The sequence below is a fragment of the Nyctereutes procyonoides genome, unplaced genomic scaffold (genome assembly GCF_905146905.1).
Source record: "Nyctereutes procyonoides isolate TBG_1078 unplaced genomic scaffold, NYPRO_anot_genome, whole genome shotgun sequence".
Lineage (NCBI taxonomy): Eukaryota > Metazoa > Chordata > Mammalia > Carnivora > Canidae > Nyctereutes > Nyctereutes procyonoides.
The window spans coordinates 24407367-24432040 of record NW_026575133.1 but is presented as its reverse complement, the minus strand read 5'-3'; the positions used below and the strand labels follow the sequence as shown (position 1 = coordinate 24432040).

Here is a 24674-nt window from a genome sequence, read left to right as displayed (position 1 = left end):
CAGCTCCTCCCACCTGCCATTCCAACACAGTCTCAGAGCAGGTGGGCAGGTGGCTTCGCTGGGCCGGCCAGGAGCGAAGCAATGCAGACAGTGTGGGCCTTGGGGCACTGACTGGATCCCAGGGGGTTACGGTAAGCAGACTTACAGACAGACAGAGGTAAGTATCCACGAGCAGCTGACCCATTACCATAGGACTGCAGAGGCACATGAGTGGCCCTCCAGGTGGCAGACTGGAAAGGCTTCATGCAGAAGGACACTGGGTGGGTCACTCTTGGGGGCCTCACCATGCCTTCCTTTTACAGCATTTCTCACCCTTGGCCCTGTTCGTATTTGGGGCCAGATAATTCTCTGTGGTGGGGCTGTCCTGTGCCTTGTAGGTTACTCATCGACATCCCGGACCTCTATCCACGGAGGCCAGTAGCACCCTCCCCACTAAGTTGTGATGACCCCCCAATGTCTCCAGATGTTGCCAAATCTCCCCTGGGAAGGGCTCTCGCTGCCCAGTCCCCTGTTGAAGCTACTGGGCATTGGTGCTTAGTTATGGGCCACCTGAAAGGTGACAGCAAAGTGCAGCTCAAAGACTGGTCACTGGGAGGCAGTCATTGTGAGCCTCACTTTCCTCGAGGGAATGGGGATCCCCAGAGAACCCAGGGAATAGGTGTGAACAAGATTACAAAATAAAGGAGGCTTTTTGCAAACTAAGGGGCTTTATACAAGGGGCTTTATCTCATCCTTGGATAGCATGGATGATTAAAAAGAGAGAGCCTTTGACAGGAGGGCAGATGGAGGATCTAAGGATACCTGGCCAGGTGAGGCGTGAGAAGCTATGAGCAGGGGGCCTCTGCAGGCTGGACTCCTGTTAGTGCAGACCTGGGGGGAGGGGGCGATGCTCGGCCATCCTCCCAAACCCTTAACCTCAGCGCTGGATAGGACCTTGAGAGCCACGAGTCCCACCGACTTCTTAATGGCCTTGCCATTATTTTGACTGCGTGAGCTTGGGCACCTGTTTCCTCTCCTGTTATTGACACTGTCATCCACCAACTGCACGATACTGTTTCGGGCTGTGGTTCAGAATGTGGGCTCACATCTCAAATCTCGGGTCACCTCATGGGATGGCCTGGTTGTGCTGGGCTAGAAAGAATCCCACCCTGTTAGGGTGATTTTAGGCAGGAGCAGATTTGTGGATAAAGCGTGTCCCCTCACTGAATACCCACATCTGCTTTCACGGTGGCACACGCATGGCAGACAGCACACCAGCCCCAGAAGTCTTTTTCCCGAGCCAGGAGATGGCCTCAGACCACCCAGGGCCTCCAGTCAATCAGAGCCCACAGGTGAGAAGAAATCCAGTAGGGTCTCCTGTGGAAGGAGGGTGCTCAGACCTCAGGCAGCTGATCTAAGAAAAAAATCTCCTTTAAGGGGGCACCTGAGTGGCTCAGTCAGTTGAGCAGCTCTCGGTACAGCTCAGGTCATGGTCCCAGGCTCATGAGATCGAGCCCCATGTCGGGCTTTGTGCTCAGCGGGGGAGTCTGCTTGAGGATTCTCTCTCCCTCTCCCTCAGCCCCTCCCCTCTCCCTCGCTAAAATGAATAAATAAATCTGAGAAAAAAAAATCTCCTTTAAGGAGCTGACCTGCCTAGGCCTGGTGAGGTTCAATGCACCCTTCCCCAGTTGGACAGACCTCATCTGGTTCCTCATTCTACACCAGAAAAGTCCTCTTGGGCGAGTGCAGATGTGATGTCCAACTCATGACTGGTTAGAGTGAAAATGGACAGAGAACAGCTGCCCATGCTGACAGGGCTTCCGTTTAGTCTTCTGACCCAAACCCTATTTATTCACATCAGCATATCTATCTTTACTATGACCAGTTAGCATACGAAAATGTGTTTGCCAAGCCTGGTTTCACGCATCATTTCATGGTGCATCTGACATATTCACAGCGCCTATCTGATGTTAGATGATGTGCAGTGGACAGAGGCTGGAATTTATGGGCCTGTGACCGGGCCTAGCGTCTGGTTTCCTTCTGCGGAAACCACAGCTGGCCCTGAGTGCAGAGGCATTTGATTGAATCCACTAGTGCCAAGCACTCACCTGCTTCCCTACTCTGGATGGTCTTGTTCTTCAAGTTCCTGGAGAAAATTTTCTGGATTTGTGAAACATATAACCTCAAGGGAAAATACAAACAAAAAATTCAGGAGTTAATAATGACCTTTTCTCAACTGCAACATGTGTTATTCCAGTGTAAGTGTCCCTGAAGCATCCATTAATCTATCTCATCACATCTTGCCCCTTGGGAGTTTCCTTGGGTCACCATTTGTCTGCTGATGTGACTAATGATAGGCTCTGTCTGGTGGCTGGCTCAAAACATCGATTCCTGTTTTTGGTTTGTGGGTAGGCTTTACCAAGAAGGTATTGGGGGTTATATCAGGTTTCCTGAATGACTCCTCTCTCGTGAATGTCTAAAACAATGTCTAGCATATAGTAGATACTCCATAAACACCTGCTGGAGAAAGGAAGAGAAGATTCTGGGCATTTCTGGGAAGTTACTCATGAGTACTTCTGTGTTGGGGTCATGCATGCCCCATTCTCAATGTCTCCAAGAGCGAAACTCAGATTTTATCCCAAACCAACCCTGCTCTTTCTCCAGCAAATGGCCCCACCAGCCTGCAGTTGCCCAGGCCAGCACACTGACTATTGTCACATCTGATCAAGTGCCAAGATCTGACAAATATCAGGTCTCCTTTACTGCTGCGAGCTTCATCCAACCCATCATTATCTCCTCCAGTCTCCGGGGAGCTCCCCTCAGATGCACATGGGATGCTGCAGCCTGAGAACCACGTAAAACACACATCTGCTCTTGCGTCTCTCCTGCTGAGAATCCTTCAGTGTCTCCCCAGTGCTCTTGAGGGAAGCCCCCACTCCTCAGCATGGCTCAGCTCTACACTCCCTCCTCCGGCCCTTCTTAACCTCCTGAACCCACCGTCTCTTGCTTCCAGTCTCTTGGCCATGCAGCATCCTGGGCCCCAAATGCTCTCCTCCTGACCTCTTCACTTGATGAGCTCCTCCTCATCCTCCTAGGTCAGCTTAGCTGTTCCTTCCACTGGGGAGATTGAGCAGGTGGTCCTTCTGCTCACCGCCCTGGAATTGCCCCCCTCAGAACTCCTGCTATATCAGGACACCTGGGTGGCTCAGCGGTTGAGCGTCTGCCTTTGCCTCAGGGCATGATCCCAAGGTCCTGGGATTGAATCCTGCACAGGGCTCCCCACAGGGAGCCTGCTTCTCCCTCTGCCTGTGTCTTTGCCTCTCTGTGTGTGTGTCTCTCATGGATAAATTAAATCTTAAAAAAAAAAAAAAAGAATTCCTCTATAGTGTCTTGTGATTGCCTCCGCTCTAAGCTCTACATTCCACAAAGACAGATTCAGCATTTATTTGCTGCTGGAACCCTAGCATGGCCACCATGCAAGTGCTCAATAAATACCCATTCAATGATTGGCGGATGACAAAGATAAGGTATCTTTTTGTGAACTAACTACATTCATCCTGTTGAGCGAGGATGTGAAAAAAATTTGAGTCACATATTCACAGCTTGAAGACAGTCATCCCAAGAAAGTCAACTAGCCAAAGGCCACTTGATGACCACATCTGGTCGGTGTCACTTTTGCCATGCTGTTTTCCAATGGTTCCAAGAACCCTCATGACCAGGGTTCAGAGAGGGGGGCTTGGGTGGGGGCACCTATGTCCAGAATAACATTAACCACATGCTGCCCTTTCCAAGTAGGGATAGTGGCTACTAGTGACTCAGCCCCAGGAAGGCAGTGAGAGCTTGAGGTATTTATCCAACGGTAGTGGATCTGACCCAAGCTAGCCTCAATCCTTCTGGTGGCTTGGTTCACACGTCTGGGAAAAGCTGGCCAAGGTCAGGGGTTCAGACTGTGATCTCAAAATGGAGTAATGGACTTTGGAAACTATGGGCAATGCCTATGAGCTCACTACCCTCACAAACATCACTGTCATCGGCTGAGCCAGACAACAGAAGTGACCACATTGCCTTCTCCTGGTGTCATGGGTCCTTGCCAAGATATACCACCTATCGTGTGGGCTCTGCAGATTACAAGGGCTTGGTTTATTTTAGGACCACTGGAAAAGTTAAGGGAATAGATGGCATCTGTGAGCTGTCCTCTTCACTCTTTGGGACTAGACAGCCTGGGCTAAAGTGGCACGTGAGAATACTAGGAGCACGCTATTAGGCTGGGGACTCGGTCCCCCTAGTCATGACCCATCGTGGAGAGAAAAGAGGGAAGTGGGAGAAATTCTCTATGTGTCTTATGGACGTAAGGCCTTCCTGCAGCAAACCATCCAAAGGGCTTTTGGTTTAATACTCGCAAAACGCCAGTTTGATTTCCTGGCCCTTGGCTTTGGCCATGTGGCTTGCCTTGATGTCGGTGGATGTGGTGTGGCTGAAGGTTTGGAAAGCACTTGTGCACCTGGGCTTGCCTCGTGTCCCTGCCATCCCCAGCACCCACCAGAACATGCCCGAGTAGGTCCACTGTCTCAGGAGGAGGATGAGAGCTCATGGAGAAGAGCCCCACTGCCCGGCTGAGCTGAGCCTCGATCCGCTGGCCGCCACGTACACGAGGGATCAGCCTCCCCACAGTGCCTCCTTGCCCCCGCTGGCCTCTGGGCAGCTTCCTAGCATCCCCGAGGACAGAGGCACGCTGTGTCACTGCTGTGTTGCAGGCAATGTGCCTTGACAATTTGGGGGAAGGTGGTAAAAGGCAGAGTGTAAAATGGGGTTGTCAGCTGGCAGAGCACAGGCCTGGTACTCCCCAAAATGAAATCACCGGCACCGACAGCTGAACTGTTGCTCAGGCTAATAGAAGCTCCACTGAAAGATCCTCTACTGTCTGCTAGACTCAGTGCTAAGCATTTTCAAGGTACTGATTTAATCCTCAAGATGACTTTTCAAGAAAGATGCTGTTATCATCATTTCACAGGTAAGGAAACTGAGGCTCAGAGAGGTTTAGCCACTGGCTTGAACCTGAAACCCAGAACAACTGCCAGCATCCCTCAGGTTTCTGTGCCCTGCTCTCAGGCCACCACCCCCGGCCTCGCTCAGGGATCACACAGACCGAGTCCTGGAGACTTCTGCCGCCCCTGCCCAGCCACCCTCGTCAGCTTTCCGGGTCAGTTGGCTTCTATTCCCAGGCCCCGCTTGAGGGCCCGCATCCCCAGCGTGGCCCTGGCCCAGCGAGTTTTAACCCTAAGACTTCTTCAAGGTCCTAACCAAACAAAATATAAAATAAATATAAAATCCATTCAAGAGAGTTGAAGGCTTATGCCCAAAACAGCAACTCACAGCACTCAATTTTTCTCCCCTGCAAGCATCAGAGAATTGAGGCAGCAAACCCAGATGGATGTGATTTATCTCAATGTGTGTAACAGAGTCACCTGTGAGGGGGCAGGGTGTTGGAGCAGGGCTGGCCAGGGGGTCTAGACGGGAAAGATTCGGCTACTGGCCCAGCAAACAGGGAGCAAGGAGCTCTTTGGTGCTGAGCACCGTCCAGGGGCACAGGTTGTGCTCAGCTAGACTCGATCCTATGCCCACAGGGCCGGTATTGCCAGGCCAGGGAGGGCTGTGGCACCTCCTGCGATAGGGTCCAGCTCTGCGTCCCAGGAGAGGCCAGAAAGCACTTGCCACATGGAGAAGTGCTGCTCTAAGCCTGCTGTTAGAGTTCCTTGGGGATGAGGGGGGAACCAGCTTCTCACACATGGGGAGCCAAGTGACTGGCGTGGAAATATGAATTTATGAGATAGGGTCGGACTCTAAGCCAGGACTCTAAGTTTTCTTCATCAATAAATCAGTTGATAAATATAACAGAATCCTGTTAGGGCCAAAGTTCCCAATATAAAGGAAAAATCTAGGAAAAAAAAAAAAAAAAGGACGTGGCACCTGGGTGGCTCAGTGGTTGAGCGCCTGCCTTCGGCTTAGGATGTGACCCAGGAGTTCTGGGATCAAGTCCCACATCAGGCTCCTTGCAGGGAGTCTGCTTCTCCCTCTGCCTGTGTCTCTGCCTCTCTCTCTATGACTCTCATGAATAAATGGATAAAATCTTAAAAAAAAAAAAAAGGCCAGTCTCTGTCTATACTTTTATCACATGCACAGACATCCTTAGGGGAAGTGGTCACACCAAGGCTGTCCATCCCTGAAGGTGGTCCCGATGGAGGCCCAGAGCAACCCATCTGCCCAGGTAGAGCGGCCCCACCATGGGACACTACCCAGAAATGTGGTTCCACCGAAGCGCATCCCAGGCCATAGGCCTTGGACCTTCCTACCTGTCTGGGTCCTTCAGAACTTCTTCAAAATCCACATTCAGAGCCTTGCACATCTGGGAGAGTCCCAGCAGGTCCCCGGAGAAAGGCTCCCTGGGGAAACGCCACCGGTTGGTCGAGCCAACCATCCGGCGTTCCAGCCGACCTCTGTACCACTTGGGAAGCAAGGAAGGGAGAGAATCCTTTCTTAACATCGTCCAAAGGCCAGGTTTTCCAAAGTGTACAAGAGAAAGGAAATCAAGATACATTTTAAAACACTGATTGGGGGCGCCTGGGGGGCTCAGTGGTTGAGCCTTTGGCTCAGGGTGTGATCCCGGGGTCCTAGGATCGAGTCCCGCATCGGGCTCCCTGCATGGAGCCTGCTTCTCCCTCTGCCTATGTCTCTGCCTCTCTGTGTCTCTTAGGAATAAGTAAATAAAATATTTAAGAAAAAATTAAATAAAATACTGGTTGATTTTCAAACATGGCCAGTAATTCTCAGGAACCATCTTCTCAAGGCAAATATCATATTCAGTAGACAGAGGGGTTCAAGGAAATTTGGAACTTAGGATCTGGGACAGAAGGTACCAGAGGTAAAAGGTCAGGGAGAAAGATGGTTTCTTTGCAGGTGGTTCTGAAGACCCCACGAGTGGGGCCAAGATGATATTTCAAGGGTCTCTTCTTCACATGCTTATCCTCACTTGGGATTCACGGAGATACCAAACTGAGGAGATCCTAGGTAGGGATCTGTTTTCCCCTTTTATTGTGGTAAAACACACAAAACATGACATTCACCACTTTATCGCATACGATTTAGTGGCATTTGGTACTTTTATGAAGTTGCAGAGCTATCACCACCGTCCAGTTCAGGGCATTTTCATTCCCCCCAAAGGAATCCTTAGACTCCTTAAGCCACCACTCCTAATTCCCCTCCCCCAGCCCCTGGCAACCAGCAATCTGCTTTCTGCTTCTATGGATTTGCTATTCTGGATGTTTATATAAATGGACTCATACAGTACGTGGGCTTTTAGGCTTGGCTTCTTTCACTTGGCATAAAGTTTCCCACGCTCATCCCTGCAGTAGCAGGTGTCAGAACTTCATTCCCTCTTATTGCCGAATAATATTCCACTGTGTGGAGAGACCACGTTTTCTTTATCCATGTGTCAGTTGATGGCCACTTGTGCCCTTTCCACCTTTCGGTGATTGTGAAAAATGCTGCTACGAACGTTTGTGTGCAAGTTTTGGTTTGAACACGCGTTTTCAATTCTTTTGGGTCTATACCCAGGAATGGACAGCGGGGCCACCGGGCAGGGCCTTTTACTTAGGTATCTGCTTGAGGCCCTGGGCCTTCAGCAGGATAGTCAGCATGGATGTAAGCCTCAGATGTGGTGGCTCAGGAAAGCTAACCGGGGAAAGTACCATGGGGGACCCATAGGAATGGGTGCAGTTGTTCCGAAGTGATGCCAGTCACCGGCAGGGTGGTGGGGAGCTCAGGGGCCAGGCACAGGGAATTGAAGTCAAATCTTGTTATCGCCACTAACGGGTTGTATGGCCTTGAGCGAGTCACTTAACCTTTTGAGCCTTTCGATCATCATATGATGATGGCGATAGCGATGGTGAGGATGTTAAAATGATAAGATGAAGTCTGGGAACTACGCTCTAGGGCCTGGAATATGCGGGCGATCGACACTGCAGATTGTGAATCTAGCTGCAGCCCTGTGAATAGGGTCGGCTCTGACAGCAGGGCTGCTCTGACAGAAGGGTCACCCAAAAAAGATGGGGGTCCTGAGTGATGCCCGACCCATCCCCTTGCGGAAATGAGGTGACAGAGCTGTAAGCAGGTGCTTCTGCTCTTCACCACTGCCTTCTGCCTGACGAAATTGCTCTACTTACCGGATGCAGCATTTTCACAAACCGTGGTGGTGATTACATACAGGGGAGGGGGGTGAGAAACACCTGGAAGACAGAAGAGGTAAGGTGTACAGTCTCAAAGACTTTCCAGGAGGGCTCTTCAAAACAGGAGATTGGCCTGAAGATTCTGTATTTTGCCATAAAAGTAATAATGAGTCAACTTCCAAGGGTGGGTTATTCATTGAATCGAGAGAATCTATGACTTTTTAAAGCCCATCAGGGGACTGACAATTCTCTGCTCTTGTGCTAGGAAAGTGGTTCAGAAAAAGCCAGATGGGCCATAACCCACAATTCTTGGCCTCTTTCCCAAGGCATGGGAACCGAAGGAGGTCTGTAAGTAGGTTGGTCGTAGAATTTGCTACCTGCCTCCACGTGCCTCCCAGCCTGGAGCCCCTGAAGCCTCTCTCTACCCAGGCAGGTCCCTAGGGATCCTCCTCTGGCTCTAAAGTGGGTGAAGAGCACCAGCCACACTTACTGCCCTGAAGTCCCCTCGCCACCACATGTACGTTTATAGGAGAAGCTTCTAGAACAGAGGCACTCTGGTTGTATAGGTCTCTGAGGTACAGGATCACGACAGGCTGTTCACGTTCTGACTTTGAATCCTGCTCATGTCATCTGGGGCTCACCCTTTTCTCCTTCGGGACCAAGGTGTTTTGGCGGGGGAGCTTGCCCTTGGCCTCTGGATTGTGGGCACCATGGCAACATCAGGAAAGGTTCTGAGCACTTCCTGTTCCAGGTCTGTCTCGGCCTGGCTGGGGGCTGGGGTGGAGGTGCTCACCAGGGGCTGTGGGCGCAGGGGCATCTCACAGGCCTCCGTCCTCTGGGGACCTGTGCCATCCCTGTTGCTACGTGGCTCCACGTTTCTTTACGGCTCCTGGGGGTAATCTGGAATATCCACAGGGGCCTCCCTGAGAGTCCAGCCTCAAGTCCCCAGGCCTCACCTGCCAAATGAGAAGACTGCACTGGAAGGCCCCTCAGATCCCTGCCGGGTTTGGCATTCTGGGGTGCTCTATTTCTAGCTCAGCTGCTCAGAAATGTCTTGACAAAAACATTTAAATAAGAATGGGAGAGTTTTATGTTATTAATACCACGCCTGATGACTGAGTTTGGCGATAGATGATTTTTGATCAGTTGTCTCCGGGAACTAAGAACCACCTAAAAGTCAAAAGCATTCATTCTGGGGGCCACAGACAGTGACTCAGTGACCTGGTCTGCAGAGCCCAGGCCCCACACTAGGAGGTGGGGCTACATGCATCATGTTTGGGGAAATCCCGGCCCATCAAAGTCTTGGCCCTCCACCCCGGGGTGCCAGCCACGGTCAGAGCAGCTGGGGGTCAGTGTAGCCCGTAGGACCCGAGATGGGCTTTCTCCAGGCTCTTTATGTGCAGCCTTCCCTGACTCATATAAGCTATAAAGTGAAACAGGAAAGCAAGTGCTCTGCCTACTTGTAGCTGATTCTAGAAACTCTAAAACACTCCATGAATAGGAGGTATCTTTAAACGTCCCTCCCTCCTCACCCTCCGATCTGTGACTCTACCTTTTCGGACACCCACATTCTGCTTGGAGGAGTAGCTGGCTTCTGTGGGCTGTTCTATGGTGGCTTGCCCATCCCTGCATCCCACGGGACCCAACAACCAAACTCAGCCCTGAGGAAGTGCTCAAAAGATGTCTCTTGACTGAGACAATTGGACGAACCAGTCCCTACCAACTGCTCTGCCTTTGCACGTGGATAGCACGGTGCGTGCGTGTGTGTGTGTGTGTGTGTGCATACACACGTGTTCACGTATGTGCGTATCTGTTTCTTGTGGGTCACAATCCCATCTCAGCAGATGGACAGGTTCCTGCTCCCTTCCCTCCACCCCCAACTTTTCTCAGCTACTTGTCCCTGGAATATAGGTCCCCATGTATGGTTTCAGTTAACGAGTCTGAAATACCTTGTCCTGGACCATCCTGTCCATCACAGGCAAGCCCAGCAACACCCTCCAGGCCCCGCTTCTGGGGCCCAGGTGAGAGCTGGCCGTTGGGCGCCATCTAGTGGCCACTCGGGGGAAGCATCCCAGGGTGCCATGATCCCCAGGGTCCCTAGGCCGGGCCTTGGCCTTGGCTGTGTCCATCACTCCCTGTAGGATCTGACCTCAGGGATCTGGACCTTCAGCTCATCCCCAAAGCCCTCTGCACGTACATCCCCCATACAACTCTGGGGAGCTGAGCTATTAGGCACAGGCAACGATTACAAACACAGATACATGGAAATGGCTCCCAGCACGTTTCCCTAAAAGCCTTTTCGTGGTGGTGCCCAGGGGGCCAGGATATATGCCCCATGGGCCCAGCCAAGCCATACATTCCCCAGAGCAAAGACCTTCTTCTGTGGCCCAGACACCAAAGCCCATTGAGCACAGCTCTCAGCTAGAACCACCTTGCACCAAAATCTCCCATGCCAGTTACAGGAGGACTCTGGTTGGGATGTCCATCTTCTTGAACATTCCAGGGACAAATCGCTTCCTAGCTTCCCAGAGAGCTCATTTCAGCCCACTTCATCCAGTTACCCATATGGGGAGAAAGTGGGGTCCCTAGGAAAGAACACCCAATTCTGACCCTGGGTCTGGCACTGACAAGCTGTGTGTGACCTTAGATATGACCTTAACCTGTCTGAGTGGAAGATAGGCTCAGAGGCCTGAGGTCCTGGCAGTTTGGAGGGTCCTGGTCTCAGAACCTGAGTGCTGGCTCTAAGGACCCTCATTTTAAAAGACTCAGGGCCCAGGACACAGTGTGTCCGCAGTGGGAGGCTCCTGTGAGTGCCCAAATCAGGATCCCCCCGGGGTGGGCGGCTGTCTGTGCACCAGGGTCCAGGCTGCTGCTGGGGGGCGGGACGCACCTGTAGATGAAGCCTCTGGCTGAGGTAGTGCACGAGCCAGAAGACAGAGAGGGGCTTCCCCCCAAGAAGCAGAGTGGGTCCTGCTCTTGAACTGAGTCCTATGTGGCTGGGAGTGGGGCAGTCTCAGTGCTGAGTGAGGAGCCCTGGACTGGGTCGGACCCTGGCCACTGACTTGCTGTGTGACCTCGGGGCAGCCTTCTCTCTGGCTCTGGGCTCAGTTTCTCATCTGTGCAACAGAGCTCATGCAAAACAACTCCCCAGCTCCTGCCCTGCTCATCCCATCATTCCCACACTTCCAGGTTGGTACAGCCAGGGATGGGGGGGGGGGGGTGCGGTGATGACAAACTGCAAGCCTAGGGCTTCTCCATTCACGCATTTAAACAAAGTTTGAGCCTCAAGCTTGTGCTGCGGGGTTGGGGATACAATGGGACAAAGTGGAGGATCAGTGCCACCTGTGTGCTGCCATTGCCTCATGGCATCCGGAATGTTATTTACTCAGCAACCACTTGAAACTTATTTTATCAATGAAATGACATTTTGATATGCTGGTTTACTTCTAAAATACATTACAGTAACTATATGACTATCTTAAAAGAGTCATTTATGGGGCACCTGGGTGGCTCAAGTGGTTGAGCATTCGCTTTCAGTTCAGATCGTGATCCTGGGGTCCTGGGATCGAGTCCCACATCAGGCTCCCCGCAGGGAGCCTGCTTCTCCCTCTGCCTGTGTCTCTGCCTCTCTCATGAATACATAAGTAAAATCTTATAAAAAATAAATAAAATATGAGTCATTTGTGAGCTGCCCCTGAAATTCATCTTTTGTGTGCAGGCACTTCGCTTTTGGAGGTTTACCTCTGCCCTTATGAGGCTCTCAGGGTACCGGGTGGTGGACAAGTCAAGAGTCCAGGGCAGTCAGCTCCAAGAATTCACAGGAGGGGTAACCAACTTCAGGGAGCATGTCTTTTTATTCTGATGCTTTGACGTCTTGAGGTCTTACTGACCTGGAAGGGACTGTGTGTCCTTCTCAGGGTTAGCCAACTCCTAGAGCTAGTAAAGCACTTGCCCATTAGTGAGTTTTCATTTTCAAACCAAACTAACCCAGAGCCCATATCCCCATCACTTTTTTTTTTTAAGATTTTATTTATTCAGGAGAGACACAGAGAGGCAGAGACGTAGGCAGAGGGAGAAGCAGGCTCCCTGCAGGGATCCCAACACGAGACTCGATCCCAGGACCCCAGGATCACGACCTGAGCCAAAGGCAGACGCTCAATAACTGAGCCACCCAGGTGTCCCTCCCCATCACTTCTTTTATTGGCTTTCACACTCAGGTCCACCATCCCCCCAACCCTGATCACCCCAGGGCCAGGTACCAAACAACTACAGAGAACCCCTCCGGCCCAGAGCCTACTGAAATGATGCAAACGAGCGGGTCCTAAGTCTATTTACCCCCTTCACCTGTTCCTTCCCTTGGAAACCACAATGAAGGCTCCTTACCCACATCTTCCCCTTGCCCCTCTGCCTTCTGACCAACCCTGGTGCTTCCCTACATGATCCTGCCCGGCAAGGCGTACCCTCTCCACTTGGGAGCTGGGAGTAAGACTGTCTTCAATGGCACTTGTCTCATGATCTGTTGGCCTCATCGTGCCTGAATAATAATAAAACCTACATTTAGAAACAACTGACCCAGGCCAGGAGGTTCAGGGAGGGAGGCTTCCTTGGAGGAAGTGCCATCACCAATGCGTCTTAAGGGAGATGTTAGCTGGGAGACCGGACGGTGGGGCAGGGGTGGGTGTCCCCAGTAGAGGGGTCAGGACCTACAGAAGAAATGACCAGGACCATGCGGTCTGACTGCACTGTAGGGTGGGAACGGGGGAAGGGGCTTTGTCTAGCTCTCCCGCTTTGGTCTCCAAGCTGTGTTTCTCAGCTCCTAATACTCCCAAAAGACAGACCTGTGAATTCTCTGTAGTCTGCAGGAGCCCGGCAGGGGAGATGTCACGGGTCCTGCCACCGGCCTGGGAAGGTGCCACAGGTCTCACAGCCATTCCCACCTACGGAACAAGGAGTGGGGTTTTCATAGACCATAAAGACAGTAGCAGAGCCAGCCCAGACTCAAGGCAGGGCCGCCCATCAGCCTAACGGCAGAATGGGTGTGAGGACCACCGCGGGCCCTGGTGCCCACTCCCTTCCCCGAGCCTTCTCTCCCACCACCTTCCGATGGACTTCCTTACAAAGGAAGCTGCCAGCCTGAGCAATGCGAGGGAACTTGCTGACCCTGAAGCCCCGAGGCCCAGTCCTGGCTGCCCCATCTCCTGGCTGAGCGCCTCGGCCCTATCCACACGTTTTAAACTTCTCTGAGCCTCTGTTTTCTTCTTGTAAAATAGAAATAAAAATAGCTCCTATTCACCAGATTGTTTCAAGGCTGGGAGTGCAAACCCCGAGGGAGCCCCCTGGGCCTCAAATGTCGACAGGCTTCTTCCTTCCAACCCCTTCCCTGCCCATGCACACACCTCTACCCTGCCCTTGTAGGAACACTCACCCTTCCTTGTTCAATTTCTCAGATGGAATGTCCTAGAAAGCAGAGAGGCTTAGCTAGAAAATCTGAGCATCCTGCCAGGGCTGACAAGCGTAAGAAGCATGGTCAGGGAGCTTGAGCCCCCAGTCGGGCCAGTCACCTCCATCCCCTGTTCCCCACACACTGCTGAGCACTTCTCTCACTGCCTGAAATGGGTGGGGTGGGGGGTAGGGTGCTCCTGGCAGGGCCTTGGGCCCCGCCGATCTCACACCGGAGGGGCTGAGCCCCAAACTTGAAAGAGAAAGAGCCTCCCTCCACCGACTCCCCCATCCCAGTCATCAGTGACCACCTCCTTCTTCTCTCTCTCCTCTGCATCCACTCGGTCTTCGTTAGTAAGCTTCAGATCTCAGCCACGTCAACTTTAACTCCAGAGCCTTAAGGAAACGCTGAGCCAGAAAAAAAGAAAAGAAAAGAAAATGATGTTTGAACCTTGGGATTTCAACAGACTTGGCAAAACCGAACTTCTGAGAGCTGCTGAGAATCTCGAAGTTTGTAATGCCGGTGGCAGGGGGAGCTTTGGATGGTGGGTCAGGTGCTAGCTTTCCGTGCTCTTCCCACTCACTCAGCAAGGCAGAGCCATTTAAATCGTCCTTAGCCACCATCACGTGGGCGAACGTTTGCAAGCATGTGTGGCATTATGTAAAGGGAATGCAGGACCCAGAGACGCTGCTCTCAACCCAGAGTGGTTCCCAAGGCCAGGGACTCTGCACAGCGGACCTGTGGATAGATCTAGCAAGGTAGCCTAGTGCACAGGTGGGCCGGGGCTTCCCAGGCTAGGCCCGGTCAAAGGCGGAGTAGGCCAGTGACAGCTCTATGCCTGCGTATGTGTGTGTGTACTGAGTGTGTGCGTGGGGGGGGGCAGGGGGAAGGGGGTAGATTTTAGTACAACCTCAGTGAAGGCCTATTTGGTGATGGGTTTCCCAAGCTTTAAAAATGTGTCTGACCTTCAAGAAGGAGAAAAACAGCTTGTGAGCTCCAGGAGCTGGTCTGGCTCTCCTGCTAGGCTTTGCTGTTCTCCAGTTGAGCACAGTTTCGAAGAAAATCAGTGTCAGACGAGCCACGCTGTGACGGATCGAGGCTGAAACAAGACCATGCCAGAACCAGCCTAAACACAGAACATGTACATGATCCATGCCACAAAAAAAAGCCCAAATATATCCTTTCATCCCAGCTAATTTATATGAGCAACTACTGCTTCTTTGCCAATTACAGCTTTGCCTTAGTCTAGATACGATGTACGGAGATACCCAACCTGAGAACCGTCTCTGCCCTGAGAGCATCCGACGTGGAACAAAGCCCTGCTTCCTTGCATCTTCCCCAGCAGCTTCGGACCCAGGTCCAAATCCTACACCACCTGCCTCCGCCCACTCCCTTACCACCCTGCCCCACAGCCCCTCCTGCCGGCTGTCCCCCCTCACTGCAACGAGCCGCTTGCTCATTGAGCCAGCTGACTCAACACGGGTGTTCCTGGCGGCCTTCGGCTGGAGTCGTGACAGCATCCACCCAGGTTACCCACTTTAAAAATCCAGCCCAAGGAAAACTCATGTTCATAAATTTATATGCATAAGGAAACACAGTGCAATGTGCGTGCATAATAATGGCACAACATTGAACACCATATAAATGGTCATCAGTGGGCGGTTGCTTAAATACATTTTGCAACCACGGAACACATGCAGCCATTCGAAATGGTGACAAAGAGCTGTATTTATTGATAGAAAAGTTCACGTCACATGAGGGCTACACTGTAGTATCACATGAAAAAAAGGTTTACAAAAAGGTATGCAGGGGCCTTGCAAAACTCTAAACAATCCCGCTTTTCTAAAGTAATAAATATTTAATACACTGAGAAAAAAGTATAGAAAAATAAATATAAAAACATTAATTATTATTTCTTGGTTTGGGGATTATGGGTTTATTTTTTTTCTCACCTGTATTTCCAGACTTCTTAGTGATGGAAATTTTTTTTCAAGATTGATTTATTTGAGACAGAGGGTGTGCATGGGAGCGGGGATGGGGGAAGGGAAAGTGGGAGAGGGAGAAAAAGAGTCTCAAGCAGACTCTGCACTGAGTGGGCACCAGACCTGGGGCTCGATCCCATGACCCTGAGATCATGACCTGAGCCGGAATCAAGAGGCAGCTCAACCAACTGAGCCATTCAGGCTCCCCCCGAAATGTTTTACTTAGGCAGTAAGAAAAGTAGGAACTTTCAAGAGCTAGGGGCTGGGCCGTTCGAGAACACAGCTGAGATCAGAGTCCAGCGGGAAGGGTAGAGGAGGGGTTTGGTCTGGACAAGTAAGCACTGGGGTGAGGGGGCAGGGCGGAGCCCCACAGAGGAGACCCTGGGAGGCGGGACCCAGTGGACGTGGCTGGCTGGGCAGTGCGAGGAGGCCGACCCCTGGCCTGTCTTAGGGTCCCAGTCAGGTGGGGTTGACGGTGGGACTAGAGGCTGGGACTGTCTTCCAGGGAGGCGGGTGTCGTCTTTCCTTCCCTGTGGGGTCCCTGCTCCATCAGGCATCAGGGGGGCAGGGGGGAGGGGCACCCGAGTGGTGGGCCACCAGGGGCTCGGGGCTGCTTTCCAAGCGCACACAGCACACCCACACCCCACCGGCACACTCGGGCCCCCAGAAAAAACGCCTCCATAGCCTAACACCACTAGCTGAGAGTGTGCCTTATTTGGAAACAGAGTCTTTGTAGATGTAACTGGGAACATGAAGAATATCCTGGATTTTCGAGTGGGCCTGACATTCAAAGAGTGGTGTCCTTATGAGAAAGAGAGAGAGAGAGAGAGAGAGAGAGAGAGAGAGAGAGAGGAGGGAGCTGAGACATGGAGGAGACTCGAGTGACGCAGCCACCAGCCCAGGGACGCCAGGGACCACCGGCCACTATCCAGAAGCTGTGAGAGAGGCAAGGAACAGGTGCTACCTCTGGGCCTCAGTGGGGAGCAAGCCCACCGACCCTCTGATTTGGGACTTCTGGCCTCCAGAACTCTGAGAGCAAAAAACCTCTGTTGTTTTAAGCTGCTGAGTGTGTGATGTTGTGGCAGCAGCCCTAGGGGACGAAGACACCTCCCACCCTCTCACTGGCCACCCACCCCGTATGCCCACCCTTGGGCCTGGGGGCCCTGAGAAGGCCAGGAGCAGTTAAGGCATCTACCAGCGGGCACATCCCCATTTCCCCTCCAAAGCGGCCCCACTGCCTGTCTCCCACGGTCACCGCTAGCCCATGCCTGGTCCTTTAGAGGGAACTGGGCGATGTTTCAGGGTTGATTGTCACATAATAAGGGAACGCGTAGGAAGAGGGACAGCCTGCTACTTCCTCAAGCCAGGAAAGGGAAATAGATTTTCCCGCCAAAGCTCAGAAAGGCCTTGTAAAAACAAAATCTGTTTGAATTCGAAACACTCAATCGTTTAAAGAAGTCAATATACTTTTCATTAGCTTCCATCTTACCAACAGCCACGATAACGCAGGAAATGCTCTTGACGTCTACAGACAAAAGACGGAGCCAGAGAGAAGAGGTGAAGGGCCAGATCTGATAGGATTTTAACAAAGGCAAGAAAAGACTCAGCCCTTCCCAGAAAATAAATCAGAGCCACACGTATTGCCAAGATCCAAAGAAAAAAAATTTATTTACAATAGAGGATTTTATTTGAAACATGCATTTTTTTTTAAAACAAATCAGCAAATGCAGATCAAGTTTACATTCCTTAAGGCAAGAGTCCCTGTGCAAGCTGTACATGTTCATATTAAATCCAAAAGCCGCTCACCCTGGGAACTCATGTACAAAGGGCAAGGCCAAGGTCAGCGATTTGTCTTTTATGTAGAGAATCAGACAATCTCCCTGATACAGGAACTCTGAGGTCAACTTGCTATGAATTTATACTAAGAAAATGCAAACCAATAGCAAGAAATTCTGACAGTCTCCTTAGTACTGCATACAATCAAATCAACGTTATTTAGAAAGAAAATACAGTAGTGCATACGAAAAAGTGAGAACAGAATCTGTCCACGTAACTAGAAGGACAGCAGTGTGCCGACGGTCATATTGCACGCAATGGTCAAGTCCAAACATTTGGTTCAAAGTTAGCTTTTCCCCATTTTGGCAATCAGTTCATCACAGATCTTGGTGAGTTCTTCTATCTCTTTATTCTGAAAGTGAAGAAAACAAAACAAAAAAAAGAAAAGGTTGCTGAAATCTCCCTGCTGTTGGAAATGAAGCCGATCAGAAGGGTCTTTGGGCTTTTCAGGGTATAGGGCCCCCCCGGGGCTCCCGGGGGGCCCCCTGCAATTATCTAAAGCAGTGAGCAAAACGACTTGGGAGACAAATAATCGAAGCACACATCCCAGCTCTAGCTGTGACCTTGAGCAAGTTACACCACCTTTCTGAGCCTTGGTGTCCTTATCTCTACAACGTGAACATCTCTCGCTCGCTAAGGGTGGAATGGGGTCAGAACGTAAAGCTCCCTAGCACAGTGACCAGCACGCACTAGAGGCTTAATTAGTATTGGTTCTCTTTCTTTTATTTGCCTCTGAAGGATATGGACACAAAAGGATGGTCCAGGGTGAGCTCTTTGGTGGCTTTTTTTGAGAAATGCCACCAGGAGGGGTGAAGCAATCCTACTTGAATAGGGTCACTAGCATTATTTAGAGGATGCTAAATGAAGGGGGTGCTGTGGATACAAGGCGTCGAGGAGAGAGGCAGGGGCAGGTGCAAGACAACTTCAGGTGTCCCTCACGCCACACCCTGCCCGGGCCCTGAAGCAAGGGAAGCCAACCACATGCTCGCCTGGCACCAACGATCACCCAACACCGTCCATGCTCTAGTACAGGGATCCGATGGGATGAGTCCATTCAAAGGCAGGTGCGGCTTTGCTCTGATGCTGACCTGCTTCAACAGCCGATCTCAAATGGCCCTCTCCAAGGGGGCGAGAGCTTTCTGGTAGCCCAGGAACATACTGCAGCCACTCCTTTGAGGTCCCCACGGAAGATGAGTCTTAACCACACGCCTCTGGGCTGAGACTGTACAGAGGCCCTTGGAAACTATGGAAACCTCCTGAGACACAGTCCAGCCCAGAGCTACACGTCCTGTGTTTCCAGGCTGGGCTCCCGGCACCCCCTGTGACTGTGTCACTATTGGGAACAGTCGGGGAGCCCTCAGTGGAAGAGAAACGCAGCCCTTGCTGTGGTCCAGCCACCAGCCCCTGCCGGGAGTGAGCCCCACCTGGAGCAGCACCTCGGCTTACCCCCTTCTAGAGTTTCCAGCTCGGAGAGGCACTGAAACGCCTGTTGGAAGATGCTGTTATATGGGACTGTGACCCTAACCTCGAATCCTGTTAAGGATTCTTGAACGGCCGCTGCTGGTGACTTTTCATGTTTCATGTGTGGCGCCCACCATGCCCACCACGCCCCAGGCACCTGCCCCACTCGGATCTCACAACCGTCCCCACATGGGAGCCGCTGACAGTTCTACTTCTCAGTAAGAAACCGGGGCTCAGAGAGGTTAAGTGTTTGTGCTTAATTTAAGGCTACACAGCCGGTCCGATGCAGCAGGCCCGGGGCGTGAATTCAGGCTGGCCTGGCTCCTAGATGGCTTTGCTGTCTGATTTATTAAACATCGTATCCAGCGACTGATGGCTGAGAGGCACTAGCAGACCCGCTAGCTATCGATTCCTGGAGGTTCTCCAAACCCATCTTGGCGCCAGCAGCCGACCGCCTAGCACACGGCCATCGTGCAGCTCAGCTCACTGGGTTTCCAACAGCCCAACTGGACAAAATGTCCAGCACCTCCACTTAAGAACTGCCTGGAGCAGGGGCATCAGGCTTCTGAATCTCTTTAAAACAGAGACCGGGGATGCCTGGGTGGCTCAGTGGTTGAGCATCTCCCTTCGGCCCAGGGCATGATCCTGGAGTCCTCAGATCGAGTCCCACGTCGGGCTCCCCACATGCAGCCTGCTTCTCCCTCTGCCTGTGTCTTTGCCTCTCTCTGTGTCTCTCATGAATAAATAATAAAGTCTTAAAAATAAATAAATAAAACAGACACCGACCTCTGTATCACCCAGAGTCCTTTTGGGGAGAACGTGTGTGATTAACCCCATTCCTCCCCAGTTTTAGTTTAAGAAAGAATTACGTGTGTAGCTCTGTTTGTAGCTTTTCTGTTCTCCAAAACCATGCAAGCTGCCTTGCCTCCTTATCTTTCATTTTGCCAGGACACTTAGCATCACCTTCGTCTGGCAACCGGGGAGAGAGTCTAAACAGGCCAGGTTGCCTAGAGAACATCTATCCTGACTCCGGTTTCACCTCTATTATTTTAGCTAACACCGTGATGCAGTTCAAACACCGTCAAATGCCGACAGAAATAGGAGGGAACAGATCTACTGCTACATTTCTCACCTAGAAACATTTGATGCAAAAAAAAAAAAAAGGAAATATTTGATGCACAACTGCCTCATCGCCCAAAATGATGGGAGAATGTGGTCTGTAACTTAAATGAGTATTCCACTTCTCAAGAGTCATCAAATAAGCCACACAGGGATTATGAACATTCTAAGAATAAACACCCACTCCAGACGAACCGTGCTGTGTCACTCGATAAACACAGATGGAATGAGCCAATGCTCGTGTTTGACAGCTCTGACTGTGCTCACGGCTAGGAACAAGGATCAGAGCCCAGAAGATCGGGGCAGTTGAATAGATTTGGCATATTTGGCACAGTCTTGGCTCTTTCTTTCTTTTTTTAAAAAATACTATTCTGACTGGTGGCCATTTGTCTGCTTCATTCCGAAGGGAAAAGGTAAAGAACAAAAACAGTCTGGAAATGTGAGTTTTCTAGTTGTTGAATTCTGGATGACCAGGAACAGACTGTAGACCCAGCGCCAAGCGGAGGCCAGGTTGCAATGACATGTGGACCCAGGGGAAGTCCACCTGACTACTAGAACCGTAGAATTTTCAGGGCTCGAGGGACCCTTCTGGACCTTTGGGTTTCAACCTCCAACATGACAAACCTACGACCTGAGGGGAGGTGTGAGGCTTGTCCGGGGTCATAATGGATGGCGAGGGGTGGGGAGGACCTGAGGCTCCCGAGTCCCAGGACTCTTTCTGTGACATCACTTAGGTGAAGTGACAGGTTATATGTGCCCACTGCTTGGCCCAGACCCACCTTGGGACCACAGCCAGCCCCACCGGAACCTGGCTGGGTATGGGTATGGGTATGGGTATGGGTATGGGAAGAGGGCCAATCGGAGGCCACTGTGTGCTTCTGGGGTTAGCAGAGGCCACTGGGGAGACATGCTGGACTTCAGATGCCATCTGCCCACAAAGGACTCACCCACTGTGACTGTCCTTTAGGGCCCAAATCCATGAGAAGTGATGCTACTCCAGGCCACTGGGCTCTCTGATACCCATCCTAAGGGTTAGCAAATCAACTAGCATGGGGTTGCTTGTCTGGAAACTTTCTAAAAACACACCTAGGAGGGGTGCTGCCTGGCCTGCACTTACCCAGAGTCAGAGTCCTATGCACTCCTGGGCAGCAGGGGTTTCCCATTTGGACACCCAGGGAGAAGGTGCGTACGGTGGACTGGGCGCTAGACTCAGGACAGGCTAAGGGACCTCAGGAGGATTTCCTCATCCATGGATGCAGGAGGACTTCTGGGGGCCTTTTAACCCCAACATGGCCTGGTGATTACCCCATTCCCTCACAGTGGGTAAGCAGTGGATGCTGGGTAAAGCATTATGCCTGGCACACTATAAATACTTAGCAAATGTGTGACAAACGAATGCTGAGAAGGAATGAAAACCAGCCGTAAACATCTGAGCAGAGAGCAATTCCAGGAAAGGCTGGAAAGAGGAGCGTAATGGGGCTGGCGTTACACTGGATCATCCAGGGGGAGGGCAAGCATATGCTCACGAGACACAAGGCTGTCCCAGGAGCTGCGGAGGGCGCAGGGATGCCCGGTTCCCCCCTCCCCCGGCTGTTACCTTCTGCTCCAGCGTCCTCTCCAGAGCATCCACGCGAAGCTGCTCCTTCCGCAGACTGGCCTGGTAGGCAGCCTGTTCCTGCTGGGCCTTGCCTCGGACCTGCGCGATCTCGGCGTTGGCCCTGCGGGAACCGGTCAGGGGACGCTCAGAAATTATCATCCTTCCCCGGAGACCCCGCCTGGCTCCAGCTCCTACCACCGAGGGCCTAGTTCAGGAGCCCACCAGCACCCCCTGCCCCCAACCCCCATTCCCGAGATCCTGAGGTGCTCTGAGTGGGTGCCCTGGAAATTACAACATGCGTCCTTCACTTATCAAAATGCTGAGAGTACAGTGTTGTCATGGGCCACAGTGAGGAAACACAAATGGATCATCTGCCCTTCCCAAGCCAGTGCGAGTGGAGCCACCTGAACGCCTGGCCTGCCTTGGCAGGGGCGCTAAGAGGCCTCTGGGAGCAGACCCGTGGCCGCATTACCTGTCCAGCTTCTCCTCCGCATGCACCTTCAGGGCTTGGTACCTCTGCTCCTCTTTCTTCACTCGGGACAGATACTCTTGTGCACACTTCTTCAGCACCTCTTCATTCTGACACGACAGAGGACAGAGGTTGTGCCCACAGAAGAAATGCCCCAGATGCTGGGAACCCCAAGAACTCCCCAATGCAGGTGGAACCCTGGCCAGCCCGGTCCAACTCCCTAGAATCTCTCCCCACCTGTCCCACACTCTCCCATCCCACAGGTCCAGCCCTCTGCTCTGCTCCCACACAATCGCACCTTGCGGAAGCCCTCAAGGACCTCCTTCATCTTCTCGTATCTCCTGAAGAGATCAGCCAGGGATTTCTCCACGGAGTTTAGGTCAGCCAGGGCTTGCTCCTTCTCCAGGACCAGCTGCTGGACGGTCTGGTGGGAGACAGACTTCTCCCTCTGCTCGTCCTCTGGCAAGAGACACAAGGAACCAGATGATGAGGCTGGGGGATCCTAACATGGTCTCAGGGGCAGCCAGGGCCTCAGATGCAGCTCAGTCTAAGCAGTAGGGCATCCCAAACTCGGGACAGACCCACTCCCTGAACCCACCTAGACTCTGTTTCTAAAGGAACAATACCCTCGGCCTCAGCATCCCAGGCCTGCACCTTTACAGTGTAATATGGGACGGAAACTAGCCACTGTTCTTTAGCCCTATCAATGCAGACCCTTAAAAATCAACCCCCAGTGATTCTAGTTGGTCGATGATGGCAAATAGATCCATAGGCAGGGGGAAAAATCATTACTGAATTTTGCGTTGAGCAGGATTAAAAGGTACAGTAGTCTGGGCTCTGAGGACCGGGCCTTTCTATGTGTTATCAACATAAAGAGATGGTGATTGGAAATGAAAAAAAGGTGTCTTCATCCCTTGAAACATCCCATGAACCAAAGGCCACATCACGGTCAGCCCTGAAACTCTGCTTCACACAGAAACGGACATTTCCTTTGATACAGCGAATGTCTTAACTCCGAGAAAAACAGCTCTTTCTGTCAAGTGGGTTTCTCAGTTATGTACAAGAGAATGAGTCCTGGCCCGGTTCGGAGTGGCTGATCCTACTAAAAGGAACTGCTCTGTCCTTGACCCCACCTCTCTGGGCCACGAGCTAACACTCTTCCCCGAACATCTTGGAAACCACCTGCTATTTATGGGAAGGGCTTTCTCCAACCACTCCACATAAAAGCTTCTCACCCACATGGCACTGTCTTTTGTGTGCTGACCTGTTTGTCAATGGTCTAGGTGGGCAAGGAACCTTTTGTTCCCAACCATTTGGACCCCTGGTGACAGCACAGAGTGGGGAGGGGGGAGGAGAAGCCCCCACTCAGAGCTCTTGGGGGTAAGTAGCTCTGTAGACCTGGCCTTCCATCAGCCCCAGGTCACCCGGGCAGGGGTCCCGCTGCCCACCACTGCCTCCAAGGCCTGGTTGCCATATAGGGCAGATTTCTCTGGAAACGATGACAGACATAACAACAGCAACCAGCACGCACCCAGCTCTTCCACACGTCAAGCATTCATTTCATGCTCCTAAGCCAGCACCCAGGCACCAAACTAAACTTCCTTAAGTCCCAACTGGGTCACTTCACTCAAGCTCAGAGCCCGTGTGCACTGGGAATGAAACCCCAACCCCATCCCCACCTGCTCCAGGTACAGTGGTCGGCACACCCCAGGTGGTCCTGCCCCAGGGCTCATGGTCCAGAGTTTCCATGGTTCCCCACTTGCTCACTCAGGTCCCTGACACCAGGCCACCTCCCCAGAGGTGCCTTCCGAGCACTGGTGGGGGAATGCCTCCTCCCTACTTTCCAATCCATTCTCTTCCCAGAAACAGCCGGATGTGCATGTGCATGTGTGTCTGCCGGCTGGCTGTCTGCCTACAAGACATGCTGCAGGAGGGCAGGGTCTTGAGTCACAGGACGCCTCAAAGCATCTGTGCTGTGGATGAATGAGTGGAGCCTGGCAGCAGAGCACCCCAAACCGTGCCCATAACCTTGTCTCTCCACCGGCTTCTTAATAATAGACCTGGGAGCTCCCTTAAAAGCAGGGTCTGGGGCGCCTGAGTGGCTCAGTCAGTTAAGCATCTGCCTTTGGCTCAGGTCATGATCCCGGGGTCCTGGGTTCGAGCTCCGTGTTGGGCTCCCTGCTCAGTGGGGGGGGGGTCTGCTTCTTCCTCTCCCCCTCCCCCTGCTTGTACTTACTCTCTTTCAAATAAATAAATAAAATCTTAAAAAAAAAATAAAAACAGAGGGAGGCTGGGGATTAAGGAGGGCACTTGTGATGAGCACCAGCTGTTGCACGCATGTGTTGTATCACTATACTGTACACCTGAAACTAATATTACACTGTATGTTAACTGACCGGAATTTAAATTAAAACTTAAAAAAAAAAAAAAACGGGGGTGGGGGCATGCCTGGGTGGCTCAGTGGTTGAGCATCTGCCTTTGGCTCAGGGCGTGATCCTGGAGACCCCGGGATCGAGTCCCACATCGGGCTCCCTGCATGGAACCTGCTTCTCCCTCTGCCTGTGTCTCT

The 24674-nt window shown here is 52.0% G+C and overlaps 2 protein-coding genes across 13 annotated transcripts in view; both read right to left on the bottom strand.

Annotated features, from left to right (window-relative positions):
• BTBD16 (BTB domain containing 16) overlaps nt 1-6520 on the bottom strand; it is a 40716-nt gene extending 34196 nt beyond the window's left edge. Inside the window, exons 1-2 of the mRNA XM_055345743.1 lie at nt 6330-6520; nt 2088-2161 (exon numbers count right to left, since the gene is read on the bottom strand). Coding sequence (XP_055201718.1) covers nt 2088-2161; nt 6330-6520 — 265 coding nt within the window. The remainder of the gene's footprint in view (nt 1-2087; nt 2162-6329) is intronic.
• A 10747-nt stretch (nt 6521-17267) lies between these two features.
• Nucleotides 17268-24674, bottom strand: part of TACC2 (transforming acidic coiled-coil containing protein 2) — a 207531-nt gene continuing 200124 nt past the window's right edge. For all 12 annotated transcript variants that reach the window (XM_055300200.1, XM_055300205.1, XM_055300197.1 and 9 more), the window contains 4 exons: nt 22404-22564; nt 22109-22215; nt 21637-21757; nt 17268-17811 (listed from right to left, as the gene is read on the bottom strand). In XM_055300200.1, coding sequence (XP_055156175.1) covers nt 17746-17811; nt 21637-21757; nt 22109-22215; nt 22404-22564 — 455 coding nt within the window. In that variant the 3' untranslated portion in view covers nt 17268-17745. The remainder of the gene's footprint in view (nt 17812-21636; nt 21758-22108; nt 22216-22403; nt 22565-24674) is intronic.